Raw genomic sequence first — 26,479 nt, forward strand, 5'->3', positions numbered from 1 at the left:
GGGTTAAAAAAAAAAAAAAGGACTTCAAGAGGTCCAAAGCCAGCAGACAATGAGATGTAATGGAACCTGAAGGGCTCAAAATGAGAGAGATGAGCTATTGAAAATATTAATGAATTCAAGGGTTTGATAAAGTTTGAAGCTAAGATGAACTTTTAATTGAACTCACCTTTGGTGAAGTTTAAGCGAGACCCATAGGCCACAATAACCCACATGTTTCATGAAGATTTGTCCTTAATGGAAGATCTCTAACTCTCAATGCAGACAATTTTTTTTAATTTAATAGTTTCAAATTACATTCTTATCATTAATGGTAATTATACATGACCAAGTTTCACTTTGAGCCACTTATGCCTCATAATCCTAAATGTCATGCAAAATGTATTAGTGTATCAAATTAGGATGGCCAGCTTTTGAACTATAGTTACCTCACCTCTGATTTTTCTTGTGACGTGTTGAATATGGAGCAATTAACTCCAAATAGATGGAACAGGTCGAAAGGGTCAAGAACCTGCAACTCTACGTGCCCACTGGGCTCCTGGTATAGAGACCAGAGGATGTTGCTAAGAGGTACCAATGGGCCCAGGTGAGTGGTTAGCGTCTGGGAACAGTGGTATATAGCATGGATGGAGGGGATGCATTTCCCCACACACATAATAACATACCTCTCTCTCAACACTTCAGCTTTGTTTGCTCATGACACACCAATATCCTGACTTTCCAGAGCAGGGAAGGAATGTATTGGCAAAAAATGGAACTGGACATAAACCAGATCTGGTATCAGCCATGCAGCTGGATGCCAGCGTTTTAAGATTCTGCTACAGTGGAAACATCCCATTTATGCTATGCAATAGAGACTAAAAGCAAAGACGAGCTCGGTATTATCTTTTGCCCAGGAGATTCTTCAAGAAGTGGCAGGAGTCCTCACCAGTGATTTAGCCCAGGAATAGGGAGGTAGGAGGTGGCACTACCTGGAGACCCAGGCAGGATCCACAGGTGCTAGGAGAGCTGAGGTCCAGGCAGAGATTCAGGTCCCCATGACCCAGGGACTGGGTTAGAGAGTCAGCAGCCAGACTGCCTTGTTGCTGAAGCCCCTCAATGCCCCTCGGGCCCCTAGTCTGGCTTGTCTGGGAGCCTGGGACAAGTGGGAGTCAGGGAGCCATGGAGAGGAAGGGAGGACAGCGGGGAGCTGATGTGCTCAAGAGGGATGGCCAGCATAGCTTGGCTTCCTACTCATCTTCACTTGCTCACCTTCCAGCTGGCTTGAAGGATGTTTGTTTACACTTCATTTTCTTACTCATCTGATGACAGGGAGAAGAGTCTTTCCAAGATATTCAGCCAATCCAAGAACTTTGCGGTGAGGAACTGAAGTGCAAGGGAGTAGGGTGGGAGAGGGTATTGAGGAAACCTGCCTAGATAGCCACAGGCCTTGGGCACCTAGTGTAAGACTGCCCTGGTCCTTTCAACAACACCATCCACAAATTGTATTTAATATTTTGTAGCAGCTGGTACCTGCCCCACCTGTGAGATCACCTCATCCCACTCATTACTATAATGGCTTAATTCTTTTGCCATTCTTGGTCCAGCCTCAGTAATGATGATGAATGGAGGTGTGGATCGTGTCAGCTGGCGATGTTTGCAATGTTGGAGGAACACTTACCAGACACACAGTGCTCTCAAGGTTGCTGGGAACGCCCGGGGCGGGGTGGTGGGGTGGCGGGGGGTGGCAGGTTGGGGGAGGATGGCGAAGAAGCTGAAAATTTGGTAGCAGCTCCTCTTCAGGATTCCACTAACTTAGGCAGGGAAGGAAGCATTGCACAGACTTGAGGGATCCGATGTTGAAAGAATGCATGGTGCACGCGATAATGTAGCAGGGCCTCCTGAGTAAAGTCCCGCATCCTTACGATAAATATATTTTTAAGCTTCAAAATTACAGGAGAAAATGATGTAAGGAGATACTGTCCCCTCCAGGAGGTGGAGCTTTGTGCAAAAGAGAAAGGGACTGCCCTTCCTTCAGCGGCCACAGTGCATGCCAGGGTGGACGCCTTGCCCTCCTGGCTGAGTGCCCATGAGTGGGGCATGGCATCACAGCCTCATGTGGTGGCTGTATTCATGGTCCCTCATAATCTGACCTCAAATTGTCCTTCTGGCTTCATCTCCCACTGCTCCCTTCTTTGTTGTGGGCCCACCAGACGACCCGCCTGCCCCGGACGGAATGGCGAGGGCTCTGCAGGCCCCATGTGTGTCCGATGCTCCTCTCCCCACCTCTGAAGCCTCCGCTGCCCCCTTCTCTGCCTAGTATTTCTTTTTTTCTCCCCAGTACTTTTTATCTCTTTCTAAAAAATACTGTGAAACATAACACTCGCTCAGAAAAGTGTATAAAACATAAATTCACAGCTCCATGAATTATTATAAAGCAAATATCCAAGTAACAACACTCAGGTCGGGAAATAGGACCTTGACAGCCTGCCGGCGTCGCCTCCTCCCTCTTCTACTCCCCTCCCCCAAAGCCTTTTCTAATTACCATCCTCTCCTTCCATCATTCTTGACTTTTATGGAAACCACTTCCCTGCCCTTTCTTTTTTTACTTTTTACCACATAGGAATGCAAACCCTAAATTCTACTGTTTAGTTTTGCCTGTTTTGAACTGTATATAAATGGAATCGTACAGTATGTCCTCCTGTGTTTTGCTGCTTGGGCTCAGTTTTGTCCCTGTGAGATCCGTCTTGGTTGCTGTGCGTAGCTGTACGTGGTTCACTTACAGTGTTGTCCAGATTTCCTTTGTATAAATACACCACAAATTATTGATCCATTCTGCTGTGATAGACATTTGAATTATCTCTAGTTTTTGGTGATTATGAATAATGCTGCTGTGAACATCCTTTTGTGTATCTCTCGCTCTACGGGTGCATGCATTCCTGCTGGGTACAAACCTGGGAGTGGAATTTTTGGATCTTAAGGTGTACATACTGTCACATTTAACAAACCCAGCAGAGTGGTGCCTGCGCCACTTCGTGCTCCCATCGGCAGCTTGTGAGAGCTGCAGGTGCTCTGCAGCTGTACCAACACCTGGTACTGTTGGTGGTTTCAATTTTCGCCATTCTAGTGGGTGTAAATGGTTGTAATGTGTGTTCCCCTGATGATCAGTGAAATTGAACACTATTTATCTATTTATTGGCCATTTAGTATTCTCTATTGCAAAGTGCTTATTCAAGTCTCTTGCTCCTTTTTTTTTACTGTGTGCTTTCTTTCCTTATTCTGAATATATATGTATACATATATGCGTATATATTTAAAATATACATGTATTTCACACATATATGTATATTATGCCTTCATAATACACACATGTATATATAAAACACACATAATAAAAATACATGTATATTTTATTAATATATGTATGTATATATGTACATATAAATATATTTTTAAATTATAAAACATGTACACATATATTATATAGTATATATAATCAATCCTTTATGTAATACAACTATGATGCTATTTGTCTGTTACATGTATTGCAAATATCTCTACCACTCAGGTGCTTGTCATTCTCTTAGAATCCTTTGATAAAGAGAAGCTTTTAATTTTTATGTGGTCAAATTTATCAGTCTTCTCCTTACAGCTAATGCTTTAATGTCCTACTTAAGAAACACTTGTCATGACTATATTTTATAGTATCTAGTATGAACTTTAAAATATTTTAAATTGAGATAGAGCGTGCATAAAGTATACAAAGTACATGGAGCTTAAGATGTATATAGCCTGATCAAGATAGATATTTCACAGTGAACCAGAAGACTTTCCAATGCCTTTTCCAATCAATTACAATCCCCTCACTAAGATAACCATGTGAAAAGCATGCTGTAAATAAGATGTGTAATATGATCCCATTAAAAATTATGTATTTGTATGTGGAAAAAAATTTATCAGCTGACTATTTGATTGGCTCCTAGTGATGTTCTCAACATCTGCACAAACACTTTGAGGTGGCCCTTTGACTGACACCCTAGATGTTTTCATACCCTGGGGGACACACACTATGGGGGGAGATGAGGGGCTGTGGTATAGAAGGGGGAAGAGAAAACCACCAGCAGTCCTTCCAGTACTTTACAAAGTCCTCAGTTACCCTTGGGATCCCACATTCCACACATGCTGGCTTTATTCCTCTGTGGCCCACCTTCTTGGTCTTGTACAGGGCTCTGCGTCTGCAGGCTCACAGACAACGTCAGGGTTACCCTGGGGTACTGACCTCTCCTCTTTTCTTAGATCCACGGGGCCCCTTCTCCCTGGCTGATTTCAGCCTCTTGCAAGACTTCAGAACTATACATACATTAATGACCCCCACATCCTTGACTCTCATTCTCCAGCTGAAACATCTCTCCTAAGCTCCAGACCCACTGAACTGCCTCCTTTCAATATTCCATTAGTACCTCAAACATGTCCCGGGCTGATAGCCTCTCCATCAAACTTGCCCTCCTTCCTGAGTTTCTTATCTCAGCAAGTGTGTCCCTTACCTCCTTCACTCCTCCCGTTTCCTCAGTTGGCTTCTTTAATGGCTCTCATCCATATTTTTATTTCTATCCTCAGGATCTCTACCTGAATGTGGGTCCTGAGAGTGTCCCCCCTAGTTACACAAGCATTCCAAAATTACAGAAGCGTTCTAACCAGCCTCCATCATTTTCCATCCTCTCCCATCCAGACTCTCCTAAAATGTGCTTTTTTAAAATGCAGCTCTGACTGAGTCAGTGCCTTGCTTCAAGCCCCACTGTCCACAGGGTAAGGTCTACTCCTGCTCGCACGGCTTAAGACCCTCAGTGACCCGGCTCCTGCCCACTGCTCACCTTCCTTCCTCTGGCTGTTGAGACTCTGCTTGTTGGGCTCTGGTTTATATTGAAGTTGCAGTTCCCCCAGCTTCTTTTCTCTTTCCCACCCCATCCCTCTGCCTCGATCTCAGCCTGGCAAACTCCTACACGTGCTAAAGCGTCAGCTCCATTGCAATCTCATCGCAAGGCTTTCCAACTCGCCCTGTGTTCCCCTCTATCGGAGCCCTTGGTACATAGGATTATGTCATGCACTGGGCCGTGTCCTTCACTAGAGAGCAACTCGAGGGCCACGTCTTCCCTCCCAATCTCCAGCGCCTACCCAACGGCTGTCACAGACAAGGGACTCCTTAACATATGAAGGATGTTTATTGCGAACGCAACAGACACAGCCTCTCTGATTTGCGGGTGCTTCCCCAGGAGGAGCTGCAGTTGCTTCCTCAGGAGGAGCTGCAGTTGCCACTTGCCTGGGGCCTCTGGTTTTCTCAGTCCAGGCGGAACCTTTGGTAATGGTGACTGCAGCACTTTCCACTCTGATATTAAGCACAGAGCAGCTGAGGCTTCTGTTCCTCTGCTGCAGTCCCACCTGGAAACACGAGATGGCGCTCTGCGGAGGCCTGTTGAGGTCGGCTCTGGGCCATCAGCCAGCCTCACCCCAGTGATCCAAAATCAGTGACAAGGCTGATACTGGACTTGTTTGTTCGATGAATGGAGCTAACAGATGTTTGCATTTATGCATTCATGTGAATTTAAGAAAAACTTGTAAGTAGTATTTTATCTGTGTATTTTGGAATCAGACAGTCCTGGGTTTTATTCCTGGCCCTGCTGCTTCTAGCTCTGTGACCAAGTTCTAAATATCAGATTCCTTCCCTGTGGAATAGAGTTAATACTTTTAAGAACTTTAAATGAAATGAGGTTTGCAAGGTTCCTGGCATCATTCCTGGCACATGCTAGATGTTCAAGAAATATTCATTTTCCCTTTTCAACATTTTTATATAACCTTGTATGCCTGCTTGACACTCATTGCTTTCTATTTGGTTTGATAATAGCTTCTACATCCGTCTTATGGCTACTAATTCTGGTCTGGGAACTCCTGGAGGACAGGACTTGTCTGATTTTTCTCTATCTTCAGCACGCAGCTCAGATCTAGGTCCACAGCAGGCATTGGGTAAATATTCCATGAAAGGATGATAAGAAATGGAGTTCTCTTTCCCCACCTTCACCCCAGTGTCCTCTCCCTGGGCCAGATAAAAGCCCAAGGTATTCAGGTCTAAGTTCTTAGCTATGTTTGTATAAAACACACAATTGAGAAAGTCTGGTAAAACCTGACCTGGTACTTTGGCTGCCAGTGACCCCAGAGGCTTGTCTGCCTGCCTGCACCCCTGGAGAGTCTGGAGAGCCTGCCTCCAGTCCTGTCGTTAGAAAGATGGCCCTCCTGAGCTGTGCAGGGGAGCACAGCCCCTCAAAGCAGACACATGATCACCTGTTGTGGGCAGGAGCCAGCAGGTGGGACTTGCCACCCCTTGGCAGGCAGGGGTGGCACAGAGCCAAAAGGGGGTGGTTGGGCTGGAATTGCCCTCCTTCTGTCCGGAGTTCTGTTTGAGTCCCTGACATCCTGCCAGTCCTTCTATTCCTAAGGGAATAGGTTCAGACATCTCCCTGAGAGGCTCTTCCTAGGTGTGGGGGGAGCAGTATGTTCCTTTGGGCTTGCCAGCCCAGCCAGGTTGGAAAGGGGGAACGGCTCCAAGGTTCCTCTGCTTGAGGGAAGACCTGAGCAGGTGACCCTGAACTACGAACTGTTCACCAGGGAGCAGTGATCGAGATGGGAGGAGATAGTGTGTGCAAGGCCCAGGGGGTCTTCTAACCACTGCATTGAGCCCTTGCATGTCCTCAGTATGTCCAAAGTGCTCAGAACACAATCCCCTTAATGAAATAGAGAAAAATCAACCTCTGACCATCAACTCTTTGGTACCTGGATCAAGATTCCTCATGGAGACCTGCCCCCAGTAGGAGGCTTCCTTAAAGCCCTTAACTTGGCCAAGAATTTGAATTTTCGCAAGTCTGCGACTTTTTTCTTTACATGTGTGATAGTTCAAATTAACTCGAGAAATGGGAAGTAAGACTAGAAGATTCTGGAAATTCCCCCAAGCTTTCCTAATGCTGGAGCAGCATGGCTGTTAAAGCTGTCTGCTGCAGGGATGGAGCTGGGGATACCAAGGAGGACAAAGGAAGGGAGTTTCCTTTGGAAGGTACCTTTTATGAGGATGGCTCCTCCTTGAGGGTGCCAGAAAACAAAGGTCAGAAAGGCACAAATTCAACAGAGTGTCTATTTATAAAAAAACTTTTTTAAGCATGGAAAATTTTTAACATCCCCAGGATAAAGAGACTAGAGGACTCCTTTGTGCTCCTTACCCAGCTTCGCAAATTTCTGACATTTTTCCCAGCTTGTTTCATCTCTCTCCCAACTTTTTTTACCCCCCTTTTTTAGAGTAGAAGCAACTCAACTTATTTGAGGAGGCTAATAAACCCTTATAAAGATCTAAGATAAGGATTGAGGAATTTATGGAGCTGGGAAGGAATTTGGAAATGTTTTGGTCCAACTTTCTTAGTTTGCAGGTGGAAAAGCTGAGGAAAGCTGCGGCCCAGTGAGGAAAATGGGCCGAGGAAGACCGAGCCGGAGCCTGGCCTGGAAACCAGGCCTCGGCACTCCCAGCGTCTGGACTCTTCCAGCTCCAGGCAATCAAAGGCCACTGAGTGTCACAGCAAGATCTGTTGTAAAGGGGGGAATATGTTAGGAGAACTCTGAAAAACTCCAGAATATTTAGAGCACAGTGAAGCAGCTCACACTGATACGGCGTTTTCAAGTTTATGAAACACTCTCATTTTTTTCCCTTTATTGAAACATAGTTAATTTACAATGTTGTGTTCATCTCTGGTGTACAGCATAGTGACTCAGTCACACACACACACACATATATATAAATTCTTTTTCATATTTTTCATTATAAGTTACTCCAAGATATTGAATATAGTTCCCTGTGCTATACAGAAGAAACTTGTTGTTTATCTATTTTATACGTAGAACTTAGTATCTGCAAATCCCAAGCTCCCAATTTATCCCTTCCCACCCCCTTCCCGCCAGTAACCATAAGTTTGTTTTCTACGTCTGTGAGTCTGTTTCTGTTTTGTAAATAGTCCATTTATGTCATTTTTTTTAGATTCCACATATAAGTGATAGCATAGGACATTTTCCTTTCTCTTTCTAGCTTACTTCACTTAGTATGATTATATCTAGGTCATTCCATGTTGCTGCAAATGGCATTATTTCATTCTTTTCTAGGACCAAGTAGTATTCCATTATATATTTTATTGTATATATATTCCATATATATATCTTGTACATACATTGTATGTATTATATATACATTGTATATACATTCCATATATATTTCATTGTATATATATTCCATATAGAGTATATATTATATATACATTGTATATATTATGTATACATTGTATATATATTCCACATATATTTATTCTATTATATATTTTAGTATATGTGTATATATATATGCCACAACTTCTTTATCCAATCATCTGAAGCACCCCTGTTTTGATTAGTACATTTGATCCCCACAACATCTATGAACAGTAGGGATTATCATTGTAAACCCACAGGAATTCTGGAAGGTAAAGGGATTTAAGGTAGTGGCAGAGCCAGGAATAGCACCCAGGTCTCAGAATGTCTTTTCCAGCCCAGGCTCCTCTCAGCTGGGCTGTGTCCCCTCTGGAAGGTGGGGTGCTCTACAGCTGGGTTCCCTGCTATCTGAACCCTGGTGACCTTGGGCCCCCAAGCACTAATTACAGCCATACCCTGAAGAAGAAAAACCACAGAGACAGTGGCTCCGTGAAGGAAGGAAATCTGGTCTCCTTTATAAGATCCGGCCATGGCTGGTGCCATTGTGACTTCCGACTCAGGTCAGGGTGCGGGGAGTTCCCCACCAAGCAGGGACATCTTCCTGCTTCCTGGTGTGGCTCAAGGTAATAGAGGCAGTGAGGGGCAGAGCATTCCAGAAGCCTGTGGGTGTGAAGACTACAGGCTTGATCTGGAGTAACTCTTCTCCCTCACTATCCCCAGGCAGCATCCAGAGGGGCACCATAGCACTGTGAGTAAAACAAGGACTTTTTCTGGGGGCCGAGGAAGCCAAGGCAGCCCTACCCACATGGTCCTGCAAGAATAACATTCACATGTGCTCTGAGCTCAAAAGGCCTACCTTTCGAAGTCTGGGGACATAGGCACAGCCAGCAGAGGAGGGCTGCTTCCCGACCCCGCCCTTAGTGTGAGCGGGCAGTGGCTGGAGGAGCCCTAGGCCACCTGAGGGCTCGCTGAGGGCCACAGTCCCATGCTAGCTCCTTTCCCGCTGCGCCTTGGGAGCAGGGGAGGCAGCTAATCCTCAAAACACACCTATTACTGCTATTATTCAGTTAGGGACCTTCTCCAATGTCACAGACCATCTTACTCTCCTGTTTGAAATCCTTCCAAAGTTCCTCTGATTTTTCATAGTCACTTCCAAGCTCATAGCCCAGCACTCAAGGCTGCTAGGACCTCAGTTCTGCTCGCTCTGCCAGCAAGTCCACAGCCCGTGATTACACATTTCAGCCTCATGAGAAGCGCGCGTCTGGATTCACACCTGTGTACATTTACCCATGCTGTGCTCCCTGCCTGGTGGCATTTTATTCATCCCTTAGAGCCAGCTTGGATGACAGCCTCCTCTGGGATACCCTTTCTTTCTCCTCCAGGCTGAACTTTCATGTTACTTTTTATTGTGGCACTTAACTCTGCAGTTGAATTTTTCCACTGGTTTGCGTGAGAGCCCATGACACCGTGAGCGCTGTGTTACTGAGACAAACCCCTGCCTGTGAGTCCTGACCCAGCTCAGGGTCCGCCGCGGGGTGGGTGCTCAGTGGAGTTTGCTGAGCGGAGCGCGTGGCTGTCGGCTGTCTGCACTTTGCTCTTTGGGGTAATCCGAGTCCTTGGCTCACCACAGAGAATTGCCCTTAAGGGGCCCAGTTTCACTTGCTATCACCGAACATACTTCTGCTTCCCTCGTTTGTGTCATATCTTTTGCCATTTTGGGCAGTGGAAAGTCCGAGCCCTTCTGCCCAAATCACTTGAAGGGCCTAGTCAAATAGGCTTTTCTCTTGTACTTCCCCTGAGATGACATTTGGGGGAAGAAAAGATAATTTTACTTTTGCTTTGCCAAGAAAAACTTAACAGAGATGCTAATATAGCTTCAGCCACGGTATCAGTCTCATTGTGAAGCAGGCCGTTTGCAATGATAATAATGGAATCCAGTCAACATCTGTCATGGTTCTTACATGTCCAGTCCCTGTGCTGGGCCTTCAGAAGAAATCAAAGACACACAGACAGCCCTCTTCCTAGGAGAGCCGTTGGCCTGGAGTCCAGCCAGCGGCACCAAACAGTACGACAGCTGCAGTGCAAGATACGCCAGGAGGTGTGTTATCACGCAGGCACAGATTCCTGTGAGCACACCCTGGGAGATGTTTGCTGGCTAGAGTGAGTAGGGAAGGCTTTGTTTGGACTGAGCCTTGAAGATGGAGATCTGGAGACACGGGGATGAACAGAAAAGCTGTTGCCATTGGAAACAACAGGAGACACAAACTCCTAGAGCCAGAAAAGCCCCTGGCAGAGTCAGGGCTCGGGGTGGGGGTGGGGCGAGACGAGGTTGACTGGGAGGTCAAGAGCACAAAGGCCCTTCTAGGAGTTTGGACTTTTCTTCACAGGCAACAGGCAGCCCTTAGAGGATCCTGATCTAGGGAGCAGGATGAGCATGGGGTTATTCAAGTAGATTCAGAGAGGTTAAGGAAAGACGGGTCTGAGTGCACGCCTGTCCACAGAGGTACGCAGAAGAGATGACAGGCAAGTTGGTATATTATTACAGGTTGCACTCAGACCTTCCATCTCATGTGGGACCATCTATAATTGTAACACACCCCTGGCATTTCCCCCCTACTCTTTTCTCCTCCGTCTCCTTTGTGGCCTCTACAACCCTCGTCAAACATCCTATCCCAGGAGCCACATTGGTTGACACCTCTCTCCTTCCCTCCCAGCCTCTCAGCTTTCTTGCTTCGTAACTGGTTGTTCACAGCTGCCCACTGTACGCCTTGTTCCCAAAGACAACAGGAGAACTGAGGGAAGTCCGGCTTGCTTACTCTGCTGGTAGGATTTCCTGGAAATTAGTCTCCTCAGACAGGAACCAAGCTCCCACCGCGGGCCCCGTCACACTGGGCCACTGGCTTTTCTTGACGGAGAGTGGCCTTGCCTCTATTGTGTTTTCTGATCAAGGCTTGGACCCACTGGACCAAGGGAAGTGACAGGGCGGCACGCAGGTGGCTTCCGCCTCCTTTTTGTGTTCCCGCTGAAGACCATTGTTCGCTGCAGAGAATTTGCCCCACCAGAGCCTTGGAAAGGGGAAGTAGTCATGATAAGCTCAGAGACCTAAAGATTAAACCAGGGTGGGAGTTCCCCTGGGCCGCCTCCTCTGAAGTAGCCAAAAGCCCAGTAAGTTTCCGCCCAAGTTCTGCCTTTGGGGAAAAGAGAAGTTGACCTCAGCAGCCTCTCTCTGTGGTCACGCACTCAGGATCCTTGTCCTGGAGCCTGGATTCCTCTGGCCACTCTTCAGCCAGGGTAGCCTCATGGTCTTCCCTCATATTTCCCATCAAACCTTAACCTTTGTCAGTCATTGCTTTCTGCTCCTTGGTCAGAGCCGGGGTGGATTTATGCTACAGTGAGATCTCTGCCATCAGGAGGGAGATTAAATGAGATCTTCTCCAGGCGGTCGTGCCTCAACCCACTTAGAAGACTTCTGTCTCCAGAGGGTAAAATCCAGATGACGCTCAGCCCTGCCGTAGCCTGGGGGGAGCAGGGGGGAGCAGGATGGCTTTGAAGTACCTCCTGGGTCACCCCGAGACTGGAGTTGCCTCCCTGCCCTACCAATCTGAAGGATTATGTGGGGATGACATTGGTTAAATTGTACACAATTGTGTATGTTGAGTGACCTTGCATGGGAGTTGCACACTGTGGCAGTTTTAAAACATGGCTGTAAATTCTTGACAGTCCTCTTAGCGATCACAGTGGTTGCGTTTCCTTTCCTTGAATTTGGGCAGGCGCGTAACGACTTCCACCAATAGAGTATGATTAGAAACAATCCTCTGTGAGTTCTAAAGCTGGGCTATAAAAGGCCATTCAGCTCCTGCATTTGTCTCCGGAACACTTGCTCTTGGGCCCTTGAGCCGCCACGTGAGAAGTATGACCACTTGAGATTGCCACACTGGAGAAACCACACAGAAGGTTCCTGAGATGACACTAAGTGAGATGCCCGGCCAAGCCCAGCTGTTGTAGCTCCAGCTGTTTGAGTCATTCCAGCTAAACTCCTGGGACCAGTCATCCCAATTGGGCCCTGCCCAAGTTTCTCATTCATGAGCGAAATAGATAATTATTGTTTTAAGCCACCAGGTTTGGGGGTGCTGATTGTTAGAAAGCAGTAGATAACTGGAACACACGTGTAAAGATGCAGTCGTTTATGTAAGCGCCGTGAGCAGACACGAGGCTGTAGCTCACATGCAGGAAGGTAATAATTGCCAACAGTGCAGCCCAAGGTACTTTATAAAGGGAAGCAGGTGTCAATTAGTGATTAGGACGATTTATACTCTCCTTATTCTCATGACAAATCCTAGCAGTTCACTCAGCCCTAGCCAAGACTCCATGCTTCTTCAGTAGAAACTCTGGACACAATGAGTGTAGAGGAAAGCCTGGTCAGGAGGTCAGTGCTTGTTAGGTGCGGACAGATTTGGAAAATCATCTTCTGCTGTCACCCCCTTCCCCAACACGTCTGCACCCCTCAGTCCGTAATAGATCAGCGTCATCCATGTGCATTTCAGAAGCTCAGAATTCTTATGTGACCACAAGCCTGGCTCCATGGCCCTAGAGTGGATTCCAGGAAAGACCCCCACATTTGACGCTATACTGCAGCAACTTTCTCTAATTATTTCCTTCTGAAGTTCCCTTGACTGCCCATAATAGGGCATCGTTCCTCCTAGACTAAAACTTCTTTAGGGGCAGAATGCGTGCTCTACACACATGGTGTCCAGACCCCACCCGTTCTGGCTGACTCCCTCAGACTGTACTTGAGTGAACCTCTAATTTCATACAAGGTTCCTCATGACAGAGTTCCTCATGACAGACAGCTGCTCAGGGGCTGGGGAACCACACGCTGGTCCTTATGGCCTGAATCCTGGACCCTGCTGAATGCAGACCCGGGTTACAGTGGCACTGAGAAAGGATACCTCCCTCTGTCTTCACACCCAGTTCGTGGTCAGCTACGTGTCCCTATCCCACACTGCCATCCACCCCAACACACCCCACTCCAGTCTTTTCACACTTTATACGCAAACAAATAATCCTTTTTGGGAAAAGCTTTGTGTTTCTCTCTTTCACCTATCCTTGAAAAGTTTGGAAACTCTCCAAAATAAATGAAAGCAGGCTTCAATATTTAAGAATTTTAAAAGCAACTCCTTTTGGGATCCGGAGGATTAGGAATATAGAGCCCTAAATGTAGCTGGTCCAGCTGCGATACGTGTGCGTTTCATTTGTTCAACAAAGATCAACTGCCTGCCTCCCCTAGGTCCAGGCGTGGGCACTGGCAAGGGAGAGAAAAAAGGCAGGCTCTGATCTTGGAAAGCTTCGTTGCAACTCTTAATCCACATGCTTATTACTACACTGTTTCTCCAGAAATGCTCATCACCCTGGGAATGTAATGGGGGGAGAAAATAAAATTTCCCATCCTTCTGGTGGTTCTTATGATGCTTGAAGGTGATTTGAGGAGAGAGAGCTGCCTGCACATGGTTTCATGTGCCTGTGGGCCAACAGGCGTCGTCTAGGAGGGGAGGGGAGGGCGTTCTCAGGGGAAATCCTGGAGAAGTGGCTTGACCACATGTCTGTAAGCTCCTTTGTTCTGTAGGTCCCATGTCAGTTTAGAACTCCACCAAGAAAATCTCAAGCAAGGATCAGATGTGTAAGAGCCGTTGCGGGGCGGGGGTGGGGGAATGCCCATGAGGGAAAATGGGGAGGGAGGTGGAAGCGGCTGGGGGAGCTGTCAGACCACAGTGCAGGGCTGACCTGGGTGAAGAGGGGAGAGAAGGAAGGAAGGTTGGGTAGGAAGAGTCTCAGGCTGTAGGACAGTCTAGAAAAGTCACCACAAAGCTGATGGCAAGTCATTGAATCAAAGTAACCTTGCAAAGGAGGCTGACTTACAGGAACCGCTCTTACTAGTCCTGCCTTGCTAAGTCGTTGCCTGAGGACAGCCTGAGGGTGGCGTGGCCTCAGTGCAAATTTTGTCCGTAGATCCAGGGCCCAGCACCTGGGGCCCTGAGTTAATGACATTCCTGTGGTACAAGGTCTGAGAGGTGCATTTTCATGGCCACTGCAAGTCCCTGTGAACCAGCACCCTCAGCAGCCTCTCTCCCTTTCTCCTTAGACCTTTACTGATAGTTCAGAAATACAAGTTACGTGAGATTTTTTTCCCTTCTGTTTGCAGCTGTTCATAGACACTGTTGCAAAGAGTAAAAGTTACTCCACCTGTGGATAGAAAAAAAAGTGAATTCAGTTTCTCTAGGGACCCTCAATTGTCTCCCCTTTCTTCCACCCACTACTCTGCCTACTGGCGACACTGGCTCCTCAGTCACCAGAACGATGCAGCTGGCAGACAGGGACATGGTTCTCTAAGTGCCTTAACTGCCATGTACTCCGGGAAGGAGTCTTGAAATCCACCCCAAATCCCCAATGTTTCTCTTAGCCAGTAATTTCACCTTGTCTGCCAACTGTTTCCCAGAATTGGTGCCAAAGCTAAGTAAATGACAGATTTGCACTTCACTTCAAGCTCCGCACTTACAAAGTTATGCCCTCACCAGGAAGCCAACTGGTTATTGGTCTGTAAATGAATGATGAGGAACTAGGAACCAGGGCTGACTCAGCCCCCGCATCGTGCCAGGCATGGTGAGACGTGCTACACAGGTCATGCCTCACTCCTCTGAAGTCAAAGCGTATGGTCTCATTTTACAAACCCAGGGCACAGAGTGAGTAAGGGAAGGGGGATTTGGGTAGGACAGAGGCTGGGTCCTCCGACTCCAAGTCTAGTGTTCTCTCTGGCCCCCAATTTCTATCCATGCATGGGACAATTTGGCTGACTCAAGAACAGGGATTAGAGGCATTGGTTTAAAGCAGGATTTCGTTTTCTGTTCAAAGTTCTAGGGTAAATGGGAAATGAAGAACAAAGGAGATACTTTCTTCTCCCCTCCCCGACATCCTCCTACTCCAGGGCCAAAGTGTCAAGGACAGCACTCCCTGAGCAAAGCTCGAGAGGCCCTCACCCCGTTTCTGCGCTGTTTAGTAATCTCTGTTCCAAATTTTCATTACTTCGGTGTAGCCACTGGGCTGCACTTAAGGCTTTTTCTTGGAGTTGAAATTCACATAACGTAGAATGACCCATTTTTAAAGTGAACAATTCGGTGACATTTAGTATCTTCACAATGTTGTGCAGCCACCGCCTCTGTAGTTCCAAAACATTTTCATCACAAAACAAAACCCAGTTCCTCCCGTTTCCCCTCAGCCCCCGGCAATCACCAGTTTGCTTTCTGCCTCTAGGCATTTACTTATTCTGGACATTTCACACGGATGGAGTCGGACAGTACATGGTCTCTTCTGTTTGGTTTCTTTCACTTGGCACCATGTTTTTGAGGTTCATTCCTGCTATAACGTGTATAAGCACTTCATTCCTTTTTGTGGCTGAATAAGGTTCCACAATTTGTTTATCTATTCATCTGCTGAACATTTGGGTGGTTTCCACCATTTGGCTGTTGTAAGTAGTGCTTCTGTGAACATTTGTATAAGTATTTGTGTGAGCACCTGTTTTTAGTTCTTGTGGTATATACTTATAAGTGGAATTGCTGGGTCCTACGGTAATTCTATATTTAACTTTTGAGGACCTGCCAAACTTTCCACAGGGGTTGCACCGTATTACAACCCCACCAGCAATGTATGAGGGTTCTAATTTCTCCACGTCCTTGAGTTTAAGACTTTTAAAACTGAATTAATCACATACAGGATGAGGAAGTGGCCTCTCTCTGAAACATTTTCCTCTGTCACATTTTAAACTTTCTCTTTCACACACAGCCTATGTACAAAAGCAACAAGGAGGAAGGATACTACCAAGTGATGCAAACAGAAATTCCACCAGCCTCCAGACGACATCGTGTGTCATACCTCGCCAAGCTCTGTGAGCTTTCGTTTCGGACTGCCTCGGTCACTTCCAGGCGAGTAAGCTCAAGGCTTGGCTCTCCAGCAGGAAGACCATGACTGACGGCGAGTTTGGATATATTCACATGCTGGCCCAGGACTATCTGAGGTACGTGCTGCAGATACCACAGCCTGGATCTGGTTCAAGCAAAACATCCAGAGTGTTACAAGACGTGGCTTTCTCAGTCCAAAACGAAGTTGAAAAGAATTTGAAACCATGCTTGGATAATTTTGATGTCGTGTCCATAGACACTGCCAGGACAATATTCAATCAAGTGATGGAAAAGGAATTTGAAGATGGCATCATTAACTGGGGACGGATTGTGACCATCTTTGCATTTGAAGGTATTCTCATCAAGAAACTTCTTCGAGAACGAATTGCCCCAGATGTGGACACTTACAAGATTTCTTACTTTGTTGCGGAGTTCATAACGAAAAACACAGGAGAATGGATAAGGCAAAACGGAGGCTGGGTATGTACAAAGGGAATATTCTTCACTCTTTTTTACTTTGAAATAGGAATCAACAGTTTCCTTGCTAAAAAAAAAAAAAAAAAACAAACCCAAAAACACTACCTAAGGATTGTATTTCCTTTGGGTGGTTTGTTTTAGAAGTTTTAATTTTTTTTTTTTTAAAAGAAATTTCTGGTTCATTTCCAATGAATTCTAGACCTTAATAGTTGGAAAATACCTGTGGTTCCACTTTTCATTCCTAACAGTGTAAACTGCTGGAGTGAGGTTTGGGGATTAATAGATAACCTCCCTAAGGCATCTTCAGAATCAGAGTCTAGTCTAGGACTTAGCTCTTGTGAGGGTTGTCATGACAGTGTCGAATCAGTGCAGAAAGAGTTGGCATTAGACGCTGTTATACTTAGGTATTTATTATGTTGTAAAAGACAGGTGTAAATTCTTGCAAGTTCACTGCTTACAAATTGATTTTTTTTTCAATTTTCTAATGTAACAAATTCTGGCTGTTAAAGCTTGGTGATTAAAAAAATAATGTATTGCAGCATCAGCAAGAAACTTAATTCAAGAATTTCCCAATAAAAATTCACTTTATTATCAATGCCTCAAAAAGCCAAGACCATGCAGGGGGCCTATGTCAGAACTCATGTTGATAAGGGGCGTTGCACAGCTGGATATATATGCTTTTCTTAATATCCCAATGCACTTAATACCTACTTTTTTATAGCACTTATGGCTCATAGATCCTCTCTTCAACCCTCAGTCCTGGCCCTCCCCTCTCCCCAGAGCTATTATCAATTATTTTACATGCAAAACTTGCCTACTGAATTTATCCATAGAAAATATACATAGCACTTCTTTGTAAAAAATAAATTTAATATGTATAAATGGTACATATGAAATAAATATGTAGAATAGTACATGGTACTTATTCCACTTTTTTTTTTTCATGCAAGGGTATCTTAAAAAGTATTTTAAAGGATGCTACATATATGTTGTTGTTTGTAAATGCTGTTAAGTGGCCATTTCTAGCTGATGGATATTTAGTTGTTTCCAGAGTTATTCCAGAGCTGTCTCAAACAGTGTGTCATTGAATATCTTTAGTCATGCCTTCCCTTGTGTGTGTGTGTGTGTGTGTGTGTGTGTGTTTCTAGGATGGATATTGGGCTATAGAGTTGCCGGGTTATGGTGTACATGCATTTTTAACTTTACTAGATCCTTGCCCTCCAAAGTGGTTCCACCAAGTTTCACTCCCGTCACAGCTTGTTTGAGTATCCCACGCTTCCTCCAACCCAGCCGACTAACATACGGCTGGAGCAATCTGTTATAGTTTCCCTGCTCTGTTGGGTGAAATATATATACCTAATTTCTCTTCTTTTAATTCCTGTTTCCTTGATTACTGGTAAGGTTAAGCACCTTTTCATGTATTTGTTGATCGTTTGTAATTCTTATTCAGGGAATCGCCTATTTAAATTTTTTGCCCATTTTCCTATTATTTTGCCTTTTTCTTATTGATTTGTCAGAATTCTTTGAATATTCTGGTTACAAATTATTTACATATATATGGCAGATATCTTCAAATTTGTTAATTGTCTTTTAAAACGATAGGTATCTTCGGTCATTATAAATGTTTTAAAAGTTGATGAAACCACACGTGTTAATGTTTTGCTTGATGTCTTTTGCATTTTGGTTGGGGCTTCTCTGCACAGTGAGAGGGTTTGCATTTGAAGGTATTCTCATCAAGAAACTACTGCAACCACGCCCCTTTCTCAATCACCTCTTCTTCCTACAACTCCGCAGTCTGTGGGGCTGGACTTGGTCACATCTTCTGGTTGCTGTGGAAAAGCTATACGGAAGGACGGGTGGAAATTTCAGCTCTGCTGTGTAGGTTTCAAGTGAAGGCAGAAGTGCTCGAGCACAGAGGCCCAGTGGGAGCCTGGGGAGGAATTCTAGTCTGTGAGCTCAGTGTGGGCTTGCACTGCATTCGCAGTGCCTAGCACAGAATTTGGAACACACAGAAAGTGAATAAATGTTACTGAAACTTAACTTCTTAATAAATTTTATAAGCTCACAGTGAAGGGTATGGAATTGTCTCTGAAAATGTCTAGACATGTTCTCATCTTTCAGGAGTGGTAGAGGTGTTAAGTGTGACTATGGCAGGATGAACCCATCTTTTTTTTTTTAAATGGAGGCACTGGGGATTGAACCCAGGACCTTGTGCATGCTAAGCACATGCTCTACCACTGAGCTATACCCTCCCCCAAGGATGAACCTATCTGGAGTGGAGATAGACACACACACACACACACACACACACAAACATACACAGCCTTCACCAAGTCCTCATGTAGGTATTAAGCTCTTGACTTTTGCACTTGAATAATTTTGGTCTTAGACATGATAGAAACGCCCTTTAAGATATCATTTGAAAGTACCCTCAATATTCCTTTCCCAGCTCATGGTTGATATTGACTCTGTTAATGACAGGCAGTGCTTTTTTGAATCAGTACATACCAGCGTGGCAAACCGGCATCTTCCCTGCATAGTGATGTTGACAAATCTGCTGAAATGAATGAACCTGCTTTTGAATGATTCACTTCAGGGGAAATGGTACAATCACACGCCTATGCTAGCGGAGTCAGGTGGTCCACAGGGAGCGGGGAGGAGTAGAGGAGGCATTTTACAACTTCATCAAGAAATAAGAACCAACTTCTCACTTTCCACCCTCCTGAAAAAAACTAAAAAAATCGCCTATCTATTATCCTGTCCATAGTCATCCATATTCGCTTGTCACTGACTCCAAGGCAAAGATGCATGCCTATAATGAAAATGAGAACATTTCACCTGCAACTAGAGAATGCCCATAATTTAATTAAAATTTAAGTGTGCCTAGAGGTTTTAGGAAACCCTTCGGATCAAGCATGTGGTATGTGAGGGCAGCAGGGGTATGAAGAGCACGAACTCCAAACCACACGGATCTGAGTTCATTTCCTGCTACTACCATGTGATGTAAACATGTCACTTGACTTCTCTAAGCCTCGTTTCCTCATCTGTAAAGTGGGGAGACTATTGCTGTCCATCTCCTAACTCTGATGTAAGGGTTGAATCAGTTAATATTTTATATATAAAGCGCCCAGAACACAGTTTTTGCAAGTAAGTACTCTACAAGTTTAGGGCTAGTGTTACTAGTAGTGGTAGTATTGCCTAACTTCCCTGAATAGATTTAATCTCCAGAAATTATATCATCAACTACAGTTACATGTTAGTCACCACGTAAAACACATGCCCTAAGGGAAAAAACAAGACCAGTGTATCAATAATGGGCTCATAATCTTGTAATGTATTCTCTTTCTCATTTTTCTCAGCTTGAGCTACTTTCCTTCCTTTCTTCTGTCCCTCCTGCCTTCCCTCCCTCCTTCCTTCTTCCCTCCCTCCCTTTCTTTCCTTCTTGCCTTTGCTACTTCCGGTCTCTCTTTTTATTCCTCTTCCACATCTAACGTTATTTCCTCCTGCCTCCCCTGCCAATTTGAAGCACTGAAAGTGGATGAGCTCTCACGAGGTCTGACAGAAGAGCTAGTGCCATTTTTTTTTTTTTTTTTAGCAGTCTTCGGCATTCATGAGGGAAGTCCAGTTCTTAAGAATCATCAGGTTGTGCCTGAGATGAAACTCACCTCTCCCTGTGGGACTGCCTTTCCTTTATGGCCAGGTGGCTTTCCTGCTTCTGCCCTCTTCAACGAAGCATCCTCCTGTGCCTGTGCAGCAGAAAGGCCACTCAGCCCTCAGCTCCACGCAGGAGGAATCACGTCTACCTAGTGCACCACTGAATGCCTCGTGCTTGGCAGAGGGCTCATGGCACAGAAGGGAGCCAACGAATATTTGTTGATGGAATGATTGAATGATCTAGCATTGAAACCTGAGACTTGAATTCTGGTTTTTCCCATTGATTAGAGGTGTAATCTTGGTTAAGTCATTGAAGTGACCTGAGACTCAAAATTCCTTATGAATATAATATAATATAATATAATATAATATAATATAATATAATATAATATAAAATAAAATAAATTACATACATAATATATAATGAAGACAATAATACCTACTTTAGAAGGGAGGTGAAAAGATAAAAGAACAGTTCTGTAAGAGTGTAAACTGTCAGATACAACTGTGAAGGTTATATGGGAAATTCCAAAAAGTTTAAATATGCAATTCTTAAAGCTACTTTAATACCAAAAGCAAGCCCCTTTTGAAAGTAGGGAGGTATAGTCAGAATTGCTGCTTTCCAGGGAACTCACCATATTAAAGCCTGAGTCATAAGAGTTAGGCAAAGTAGGTTTTATTTTTGTATGATTCTCTTGCTCTAAATAACGGTCTGGTCAGTTTGAGGCCAAATAAAAGGACAGCCAGAGACAGGTAGATGATTGACTAAGTGTTCGGTTTGGCAAAGGTATTTCCAAGGCATAAAGATCTAATAACAATGTGATGTGATACAGTCTCAAGAATACTATATGTATCTTTTGATTAAATAGATTTGGAGGTCAAATTCTTCTTATATTTCTTTTGAATTTTAGCTTGAGATTTAAAAAATCATTTAATGAAACATAAGGTGGAACATGGTTCAAGTCTCCCTTTGGGTCCTTCAGGAAACCTCTCGAAGTGCCAGCTCTCTGACCTTGGGAGCCATCTGTGACCCCTTTTCCCTCCTACCCTACACATCCAGCTCATCAGCAAATTCTGTTGGCTGCACCTTTGAAGTACTGCACATCCAGTGCATCGAGGCCACTTTCCTCTCACTCCACTCTGTCAGTATCTTCCCACCAGTTTCCCTGCTTCCCCCCTCGCCTGCTGTGGTCTGCTCTCCATAGGGCAGCCGGAGTGATTTTTTAACAACCTGCCTCACCTGTTCCGTCTTAATATTTCCAACGTCTACAGAATATCCCATCTGCTTTATGCATCATAATTTACTTAAGCAATCCCCAACTGTTACACATTTGTATTGTTTCCCGTTCCCCCTTCTTGGAAACAATGCTTCCGTACTGAACATGGAGATGGCTCCCCCTCACCACCACATTTTAGAAGACTGCTTCGTGACTACTTTCTAACAACAGAATGACTGGTTCGCAGATACGCGTAGAATTATACTTCTTATACATACTGGGATACATATTGCTTTGAAAAGATGTGTATTGGTGGAACAATGTCATAACTATACCAGCTCTGGGCAGTACCACTAGAAATAGTTTTGAGAGTTTAATAGACTTAAGATAGCGAGATCAATTTAATATGCCTAAAAAACAATTAAGATTGTATTAAAATGTGAATTTATTTAACTGCTAGTAATGTGGAGTTTTTTCCCATATACTTGTGATTTATGTTTCTCTTTTCAAAGGCTTTGCCTTTTTAACTATCAGGGGCTTGATGATTTTTCTCTTACATTTGAATGAACTCTTTCATGGTAAATGTAAATATTCTCCCAGCTTGTTGTTCTTCTTATTTTCATTTCTTAGAGTTTAAAAAAATTTTTAATTTTCATATAGCTAAATTTGTCAGGTTTTTTTTCCTTTGTTCATGCTTTAAATTTAGAACTTGGACGATATAAGATTGCACGCTAGCTGCCCAATCATAATAGGTGGTGATCATTGTGATCATAATAAAAATCATTTTAGAGTGCCTTATTAATAAGGGGTTTATGAAAATTCTAAGAAGGGGAGCTCTGAAGTGGATGCATACCTAGAATGTCTGGGAAATGTGTGTGTGTGAAGGCGGGGGGAAGAGGAAGAGGAGAAGGAAGTCTGTCCCCTTCGTTAGGGTGTGACATCATGCCTCTGAGCACGGCTCTACACTTCACACAGAGGCAGAAGCTGGCTTTCTTGTGCAGACTTTCCCATGGGAAACTCTCCTGACTGTGATGCTCAAAAAGACAATTCCAAGGCACTGCAGAGTTCTCAAGTCTCTTCCAACTATCAAAGAAATATGCTTAGTTTACCTTTTGGTATTAATCACAGTAGACTGTGAACTACTTGAAGGCACGTGTAACCCCAGAAATGGAACTTGCTAGAGGCAGAGCAAATGTGTACTAGATGAACATTAAAAAAAATTATTTAAACAATTTTCTAATCCTCTTCATGGCTGTTTGGAAATTCATGGAGTGAAAAGAATAGTGTTTGCATTCCAGTACAGGTCCAGGTACTAACAATTTGAGTAACCTTAGGTAACTCATTTTTTCCTGGACCTCAGTTTCCTCATTTGTCAAAATAAGGGAAGGCACTAGGCTGGATGATCTCCGAGGTACTTTTCAGTGAGGGTGGTATATAAAAATAGATCATAAGGTAATTAAATACAGTGTCCAGTTTGTTTATTTATTGAAAAAACCGTGTCTGATCAAAAAGAGAATGGCTTGTAATAGAACTACAACATTTTCATAGGCTCAGAAGCACTGATTTAATCTGGCTTTATTGCTAGGTCCTCATGACTCTCAGCACAATATAGCTTACAGACATAAATGTGTATTTCAATACCAGATAATTGAAAGAGAAAGAAAAAAAAGAGAGCTAGACTTTCTATCCTCTAGAGCCGTGCTGCCCAGTATAGCAGCCACCAGTTACTTGTGACTGCTGAACAGTTGCTATGCGTCTAGTCTGAATTAAGATGTGCTGTAAGTACAAAACACACACTGGATTTTAAAGATTTGGTACAAAAAAGGTAAAATAGCTCAAAAATTTCCATAGTGATTCCATAGTGAAATCATAACATTTTAGATAAGTTAAATACATTTTTAAAATTAATTTTGCCTCTTTTTACTTTAAACAATGTAGCTACTAAAAAAAACAAGATTACATATGTAGCTTGCACTGTATTTCTACTGGATAGTCTTGCTCTAGAATAGTCTGGAACTGGAGGTAGAGAATGATGATGAGGATGAACAGAATGAAAAACCAAAGTACAGAGAAGATTGACTATCTGCATTATTTAAACGAACGTTTCTTTGTTTTTCATTCCAGCAAACTTAGTCTCCACTGATTTTCAAAATGTTAAATTTGTTCTCTCATAGGAAAATGGCTTTGTAAAGAAATTCGAACCCAAATCTGGCTGGCTGACTTTTCTGGAAGTTACAGGAAAGATCTGTGAAATACTATGTCTCCTGAAGCAATTCTATTGACGTAACAGGACATTCCACATTGTGAAACCTGCCTAATTTTCATGCCTCTTGTAATAAGTACTGCCAACACTTACATCTACTTCTAAACAAAGAATGCTTGACGTTCCAGAGTTATGGAAATTTTGCCCCCTTTTTAATGAATAAATTGTGTGTATTTGTCTCTATATGTAATCTGTGTCCTGCCTGGGAGTCCAGCAAAAGGGTAAAGCTCAATACAGGTTGAATTCAAAGGATGATGACCAGGAAGGTGATGTCTTAAGCAGATTTTCTTAAGGGTGTGCCCATTACCCAGAGTCATTTTCTGTGTCACTAGTTTAGAGTGACAGTGGATGAGGTCTGTGACCCACACGCCTCTAGGGCCCAAGTTCTCTGGAGTCCCCAGTGCCCCTGGATCCTTACTTAGGGTTTTCCACTGATGCTCTCTCTCCCCACCAAACTTTAGAGTTGCCATTTAGAGTTGGTGAATGTGGCAACCAGACTTGGAAGATGCTCTGGGATAGTCTGAACAAAGACAGTTAGGTAGATTCAACACTGAGCCATTTGTTAAAATCTCCATTTAAAAAATTTCCCAAGCTAGAAAATTATGTCATGTATTATTAGACCCTGTGTTCCGATTTTTAGGTCAGCAAATTTGACTGCAGCGTGGGAGCACTGTACCTTGTTCTAGACCTTCCTGCTCTTCAGTCTCTACCCCTGTGGGGCTTGCTTTCTCCTTCCTAGGAAGTTCTGATAGGTCGGACAAAGAAACCACAGCCTCCCCCCGCGTCAGGCTGTGGGCATTTTCACAGGGGGTTTCTGTTAATGCATGCTTTATCTCTCACGCTAATTCTTAGTTGTGGAGATGAGGACACCGGGGCAAGTCAGTTGGGAAATACTTTTGACCGAAGTAGCTCTGGCTTACTTACCAAATCACATCTGAGAGGCAACCACCTAGGCCACCTGGAACTTGTGTCTGCAGGAAGCAGGGGACATTTTCTCTTTCCTCCTTCAGCCAAGTGCATCCCCTCCCCCTAACCAACTGTGTTAGGTTTTAATTCATTTTTGCATTAATCAGAGCTAAGTAGTGGGAATGAAGAGTCATGAATGGACAAAACAGGAAGTGTGATTAAAGGCACTGCTACCTGGAACACACTTGCACAAGAAACCCTGGCTCTTACAGCGCGATGGTCTCTAACAAAGTGACCCTCGGAAATAAATCCCTGACCATTTCTGGCTTGCTTTGTGACTCGGTCTTTCAAGCTGCAGCTCACTATCTATTTTGTTTAGTACTTGACTTAAAAGGAAAAAGGCTTTTGTGAACCTCAGCTCTTACCTCATCCTTACACAAAAATGAAAGGGGACAGATTGTAGACCCAAATGTTAAGTTAAAACTATAAAGCTCCTAGAGGAAAACGCAGGAGAAAAATCTTCACAGCCTTGGAGAAGGTAAAGACTTCTCAGCTACAACACACACAAAAAAATCCGAACCAGAAAATAAAAAATTAGTAATTTAGAACTCACCAAAATTTTTAAATTCTACTTTAAAAAAGGCACTGTTAAGAAGTGAGAGAGTATGTGAATTATACCTCAATACTGCAGTTAAAGGAAAAAAAAAAAACTCAAAGCAAGCCACAGAAGGGGAGATAATACATGTCACATTACCATCTGACAAAGGACTTGTATCCAGAATAAATATACAACACTTTTACAATTCAGTACCACCACAACCATCACCCTAATTTAAAAATTGGCAAAAACTTTGAACATACACTTCACAATAGCAGATGGTCAACAGACATAAAATATGTTAGACACCGTTAGTCATTGGGGAAACGCAAATTAAAAGCACAGTGAGACCCCTGCACACTGTCCAGAATGGCGAAAATGAAAAGGAATGATAATGCCCTGCTTTGGGGAAGACAGGGAACAGCAGGAACTCTCGTCCACTGCTGGTGATGATGTAAAACTGTACAAGTGCTTTGGAAAACAGCTTGGCAATTTCTTATAAAATGAAACATATGCTTACCACAGGACCCAGCAATTCCACCCCTAGGTGTTTACTCAGAAGAAATAAAAACATATGTTCATACTATTCATAGCAGCTCTATTCAAAATGCACCCCCTCCAAAAAAATACCTGGAAACAACCCAAATGTTCCTCAACAGATAAGTGGATAAACAAATTGTAGTATATCCATATAATGGAAAATTACTCAGAAATAAAAAAGGAATGAAGTACTGATACATCAAATGGAATGGATAAATCTCAAGAACATTACTTGAGCAGAAGAAGACAGTCACAAAAATATATATTGTACTGTATCATCTACGTGAAACTAGAAAGACAAATCTAAATAGAGTGACAGCAGATGAGCAGTGGTCCGGGGCTAGGGTCGGGGGACTGACCAGGAAAGGAACTTTTAGGGTGATAAAAATGTCCTATGTCTTGACTGTGGTGGTATAAATTTGTCAAAATTCATAAGAAGGCTCACTTAAAACAGGTGTGTTTTACTGTATATCAATACAATCTCAGTGAAGTTGATTTAGAAAAAAAGCTCTTATCTGGGGGAAAAATGCTAAATACTCATTATAAACAATGCAAACAAAAAGGAAAAGTACAAAAGGAGAGAGACAAACATCACCCCAAGTACTGAGCTGAAGTGGAACGCTGTTAA

At 43.8% G+C, this 26,479-nt stretch overlaps 1 protein-coding gene, 1 long non-coding RNA gene and 1 other non-coding gene across 3 annotated transcripts; 1 reads left to right on the plus strand and 2 right to left on the minus strand.

Annotated features, from left to right (window-relative positions):
- Positions 1 to 13,394: 13,394 nt before the first annotated feature.
- Positions 13,395 to 16,309, minus strand: LOC135319571 (uncharacterized). Its single transcript, XR_010378302.1, has 2 exons — positions 16,171 to 16,309; positions 13,395 to 14,487 (listed from the first exon to the last, which is right to left on the minus strand). It is a non-coding gene; the product is annotated as an uncharacterized LOC135319571 (long non-coding RNA).
- Positions 16,260 to 23,990, plus strand: BCL2A1 (BCL2 related protein A1). Its single transcript, XM_031440718.2, has 2 exons — positions 16,260 to 16,676; positions 23,719 to 23,990. Exons 1-2 carry the CDS (start codon positions 16,260 to 16,262, stop codon positions 23,824 to 23,826), a joined length of 525 nt encoding a protein of 174 aa, XP_031296578.1. The 3' UTR covers positions 23,827 to 23,990.
- Positions 18,854 to 18,926, minus strand: TRNAA-AGC (transfer RNA alanine (anticodon AGC)). The gene has a single exon. It is a non-coding gene; the product is annotated as a tRNA-Ala (tRNA).
- Positions 23,991 to 26,479: the final 2,489 nt, after the last annotated feature.

This window comes from Camelus dromedarius, chromosome 29, assembly GCF_036321535.1.
Source record: "Camelus dromedarius isolate mCamDro1 chromosome 29, mCamDro1.pat, whole genome shotgun sequence".
NCBI classification, from domain to species: Eukaryota; Metazoa; Chordata; class Mammalia; order Artiodactyla; family Camelidae; genus Camelus; species Camelus dromedarius.

What these genes read in the sequence shown, in the direction of transcription:
- BCL2A1 (XM_031440718.2), top strand. Translation starts at nt 16,260, where the DNA reads ATGACTGACGGCGAGTTTGGATATATTCACATGCTGGCCCAGGACTAT. An exon ending in TAAGGCAAAACGGAGGCTGG is followed by an intron (nt 16,677 to 23,718) that starts GTATGTACAAAG and finishes GTTCTCTCATAG; the next exon opens with GAAAATGGCTTTGTAAAGAA.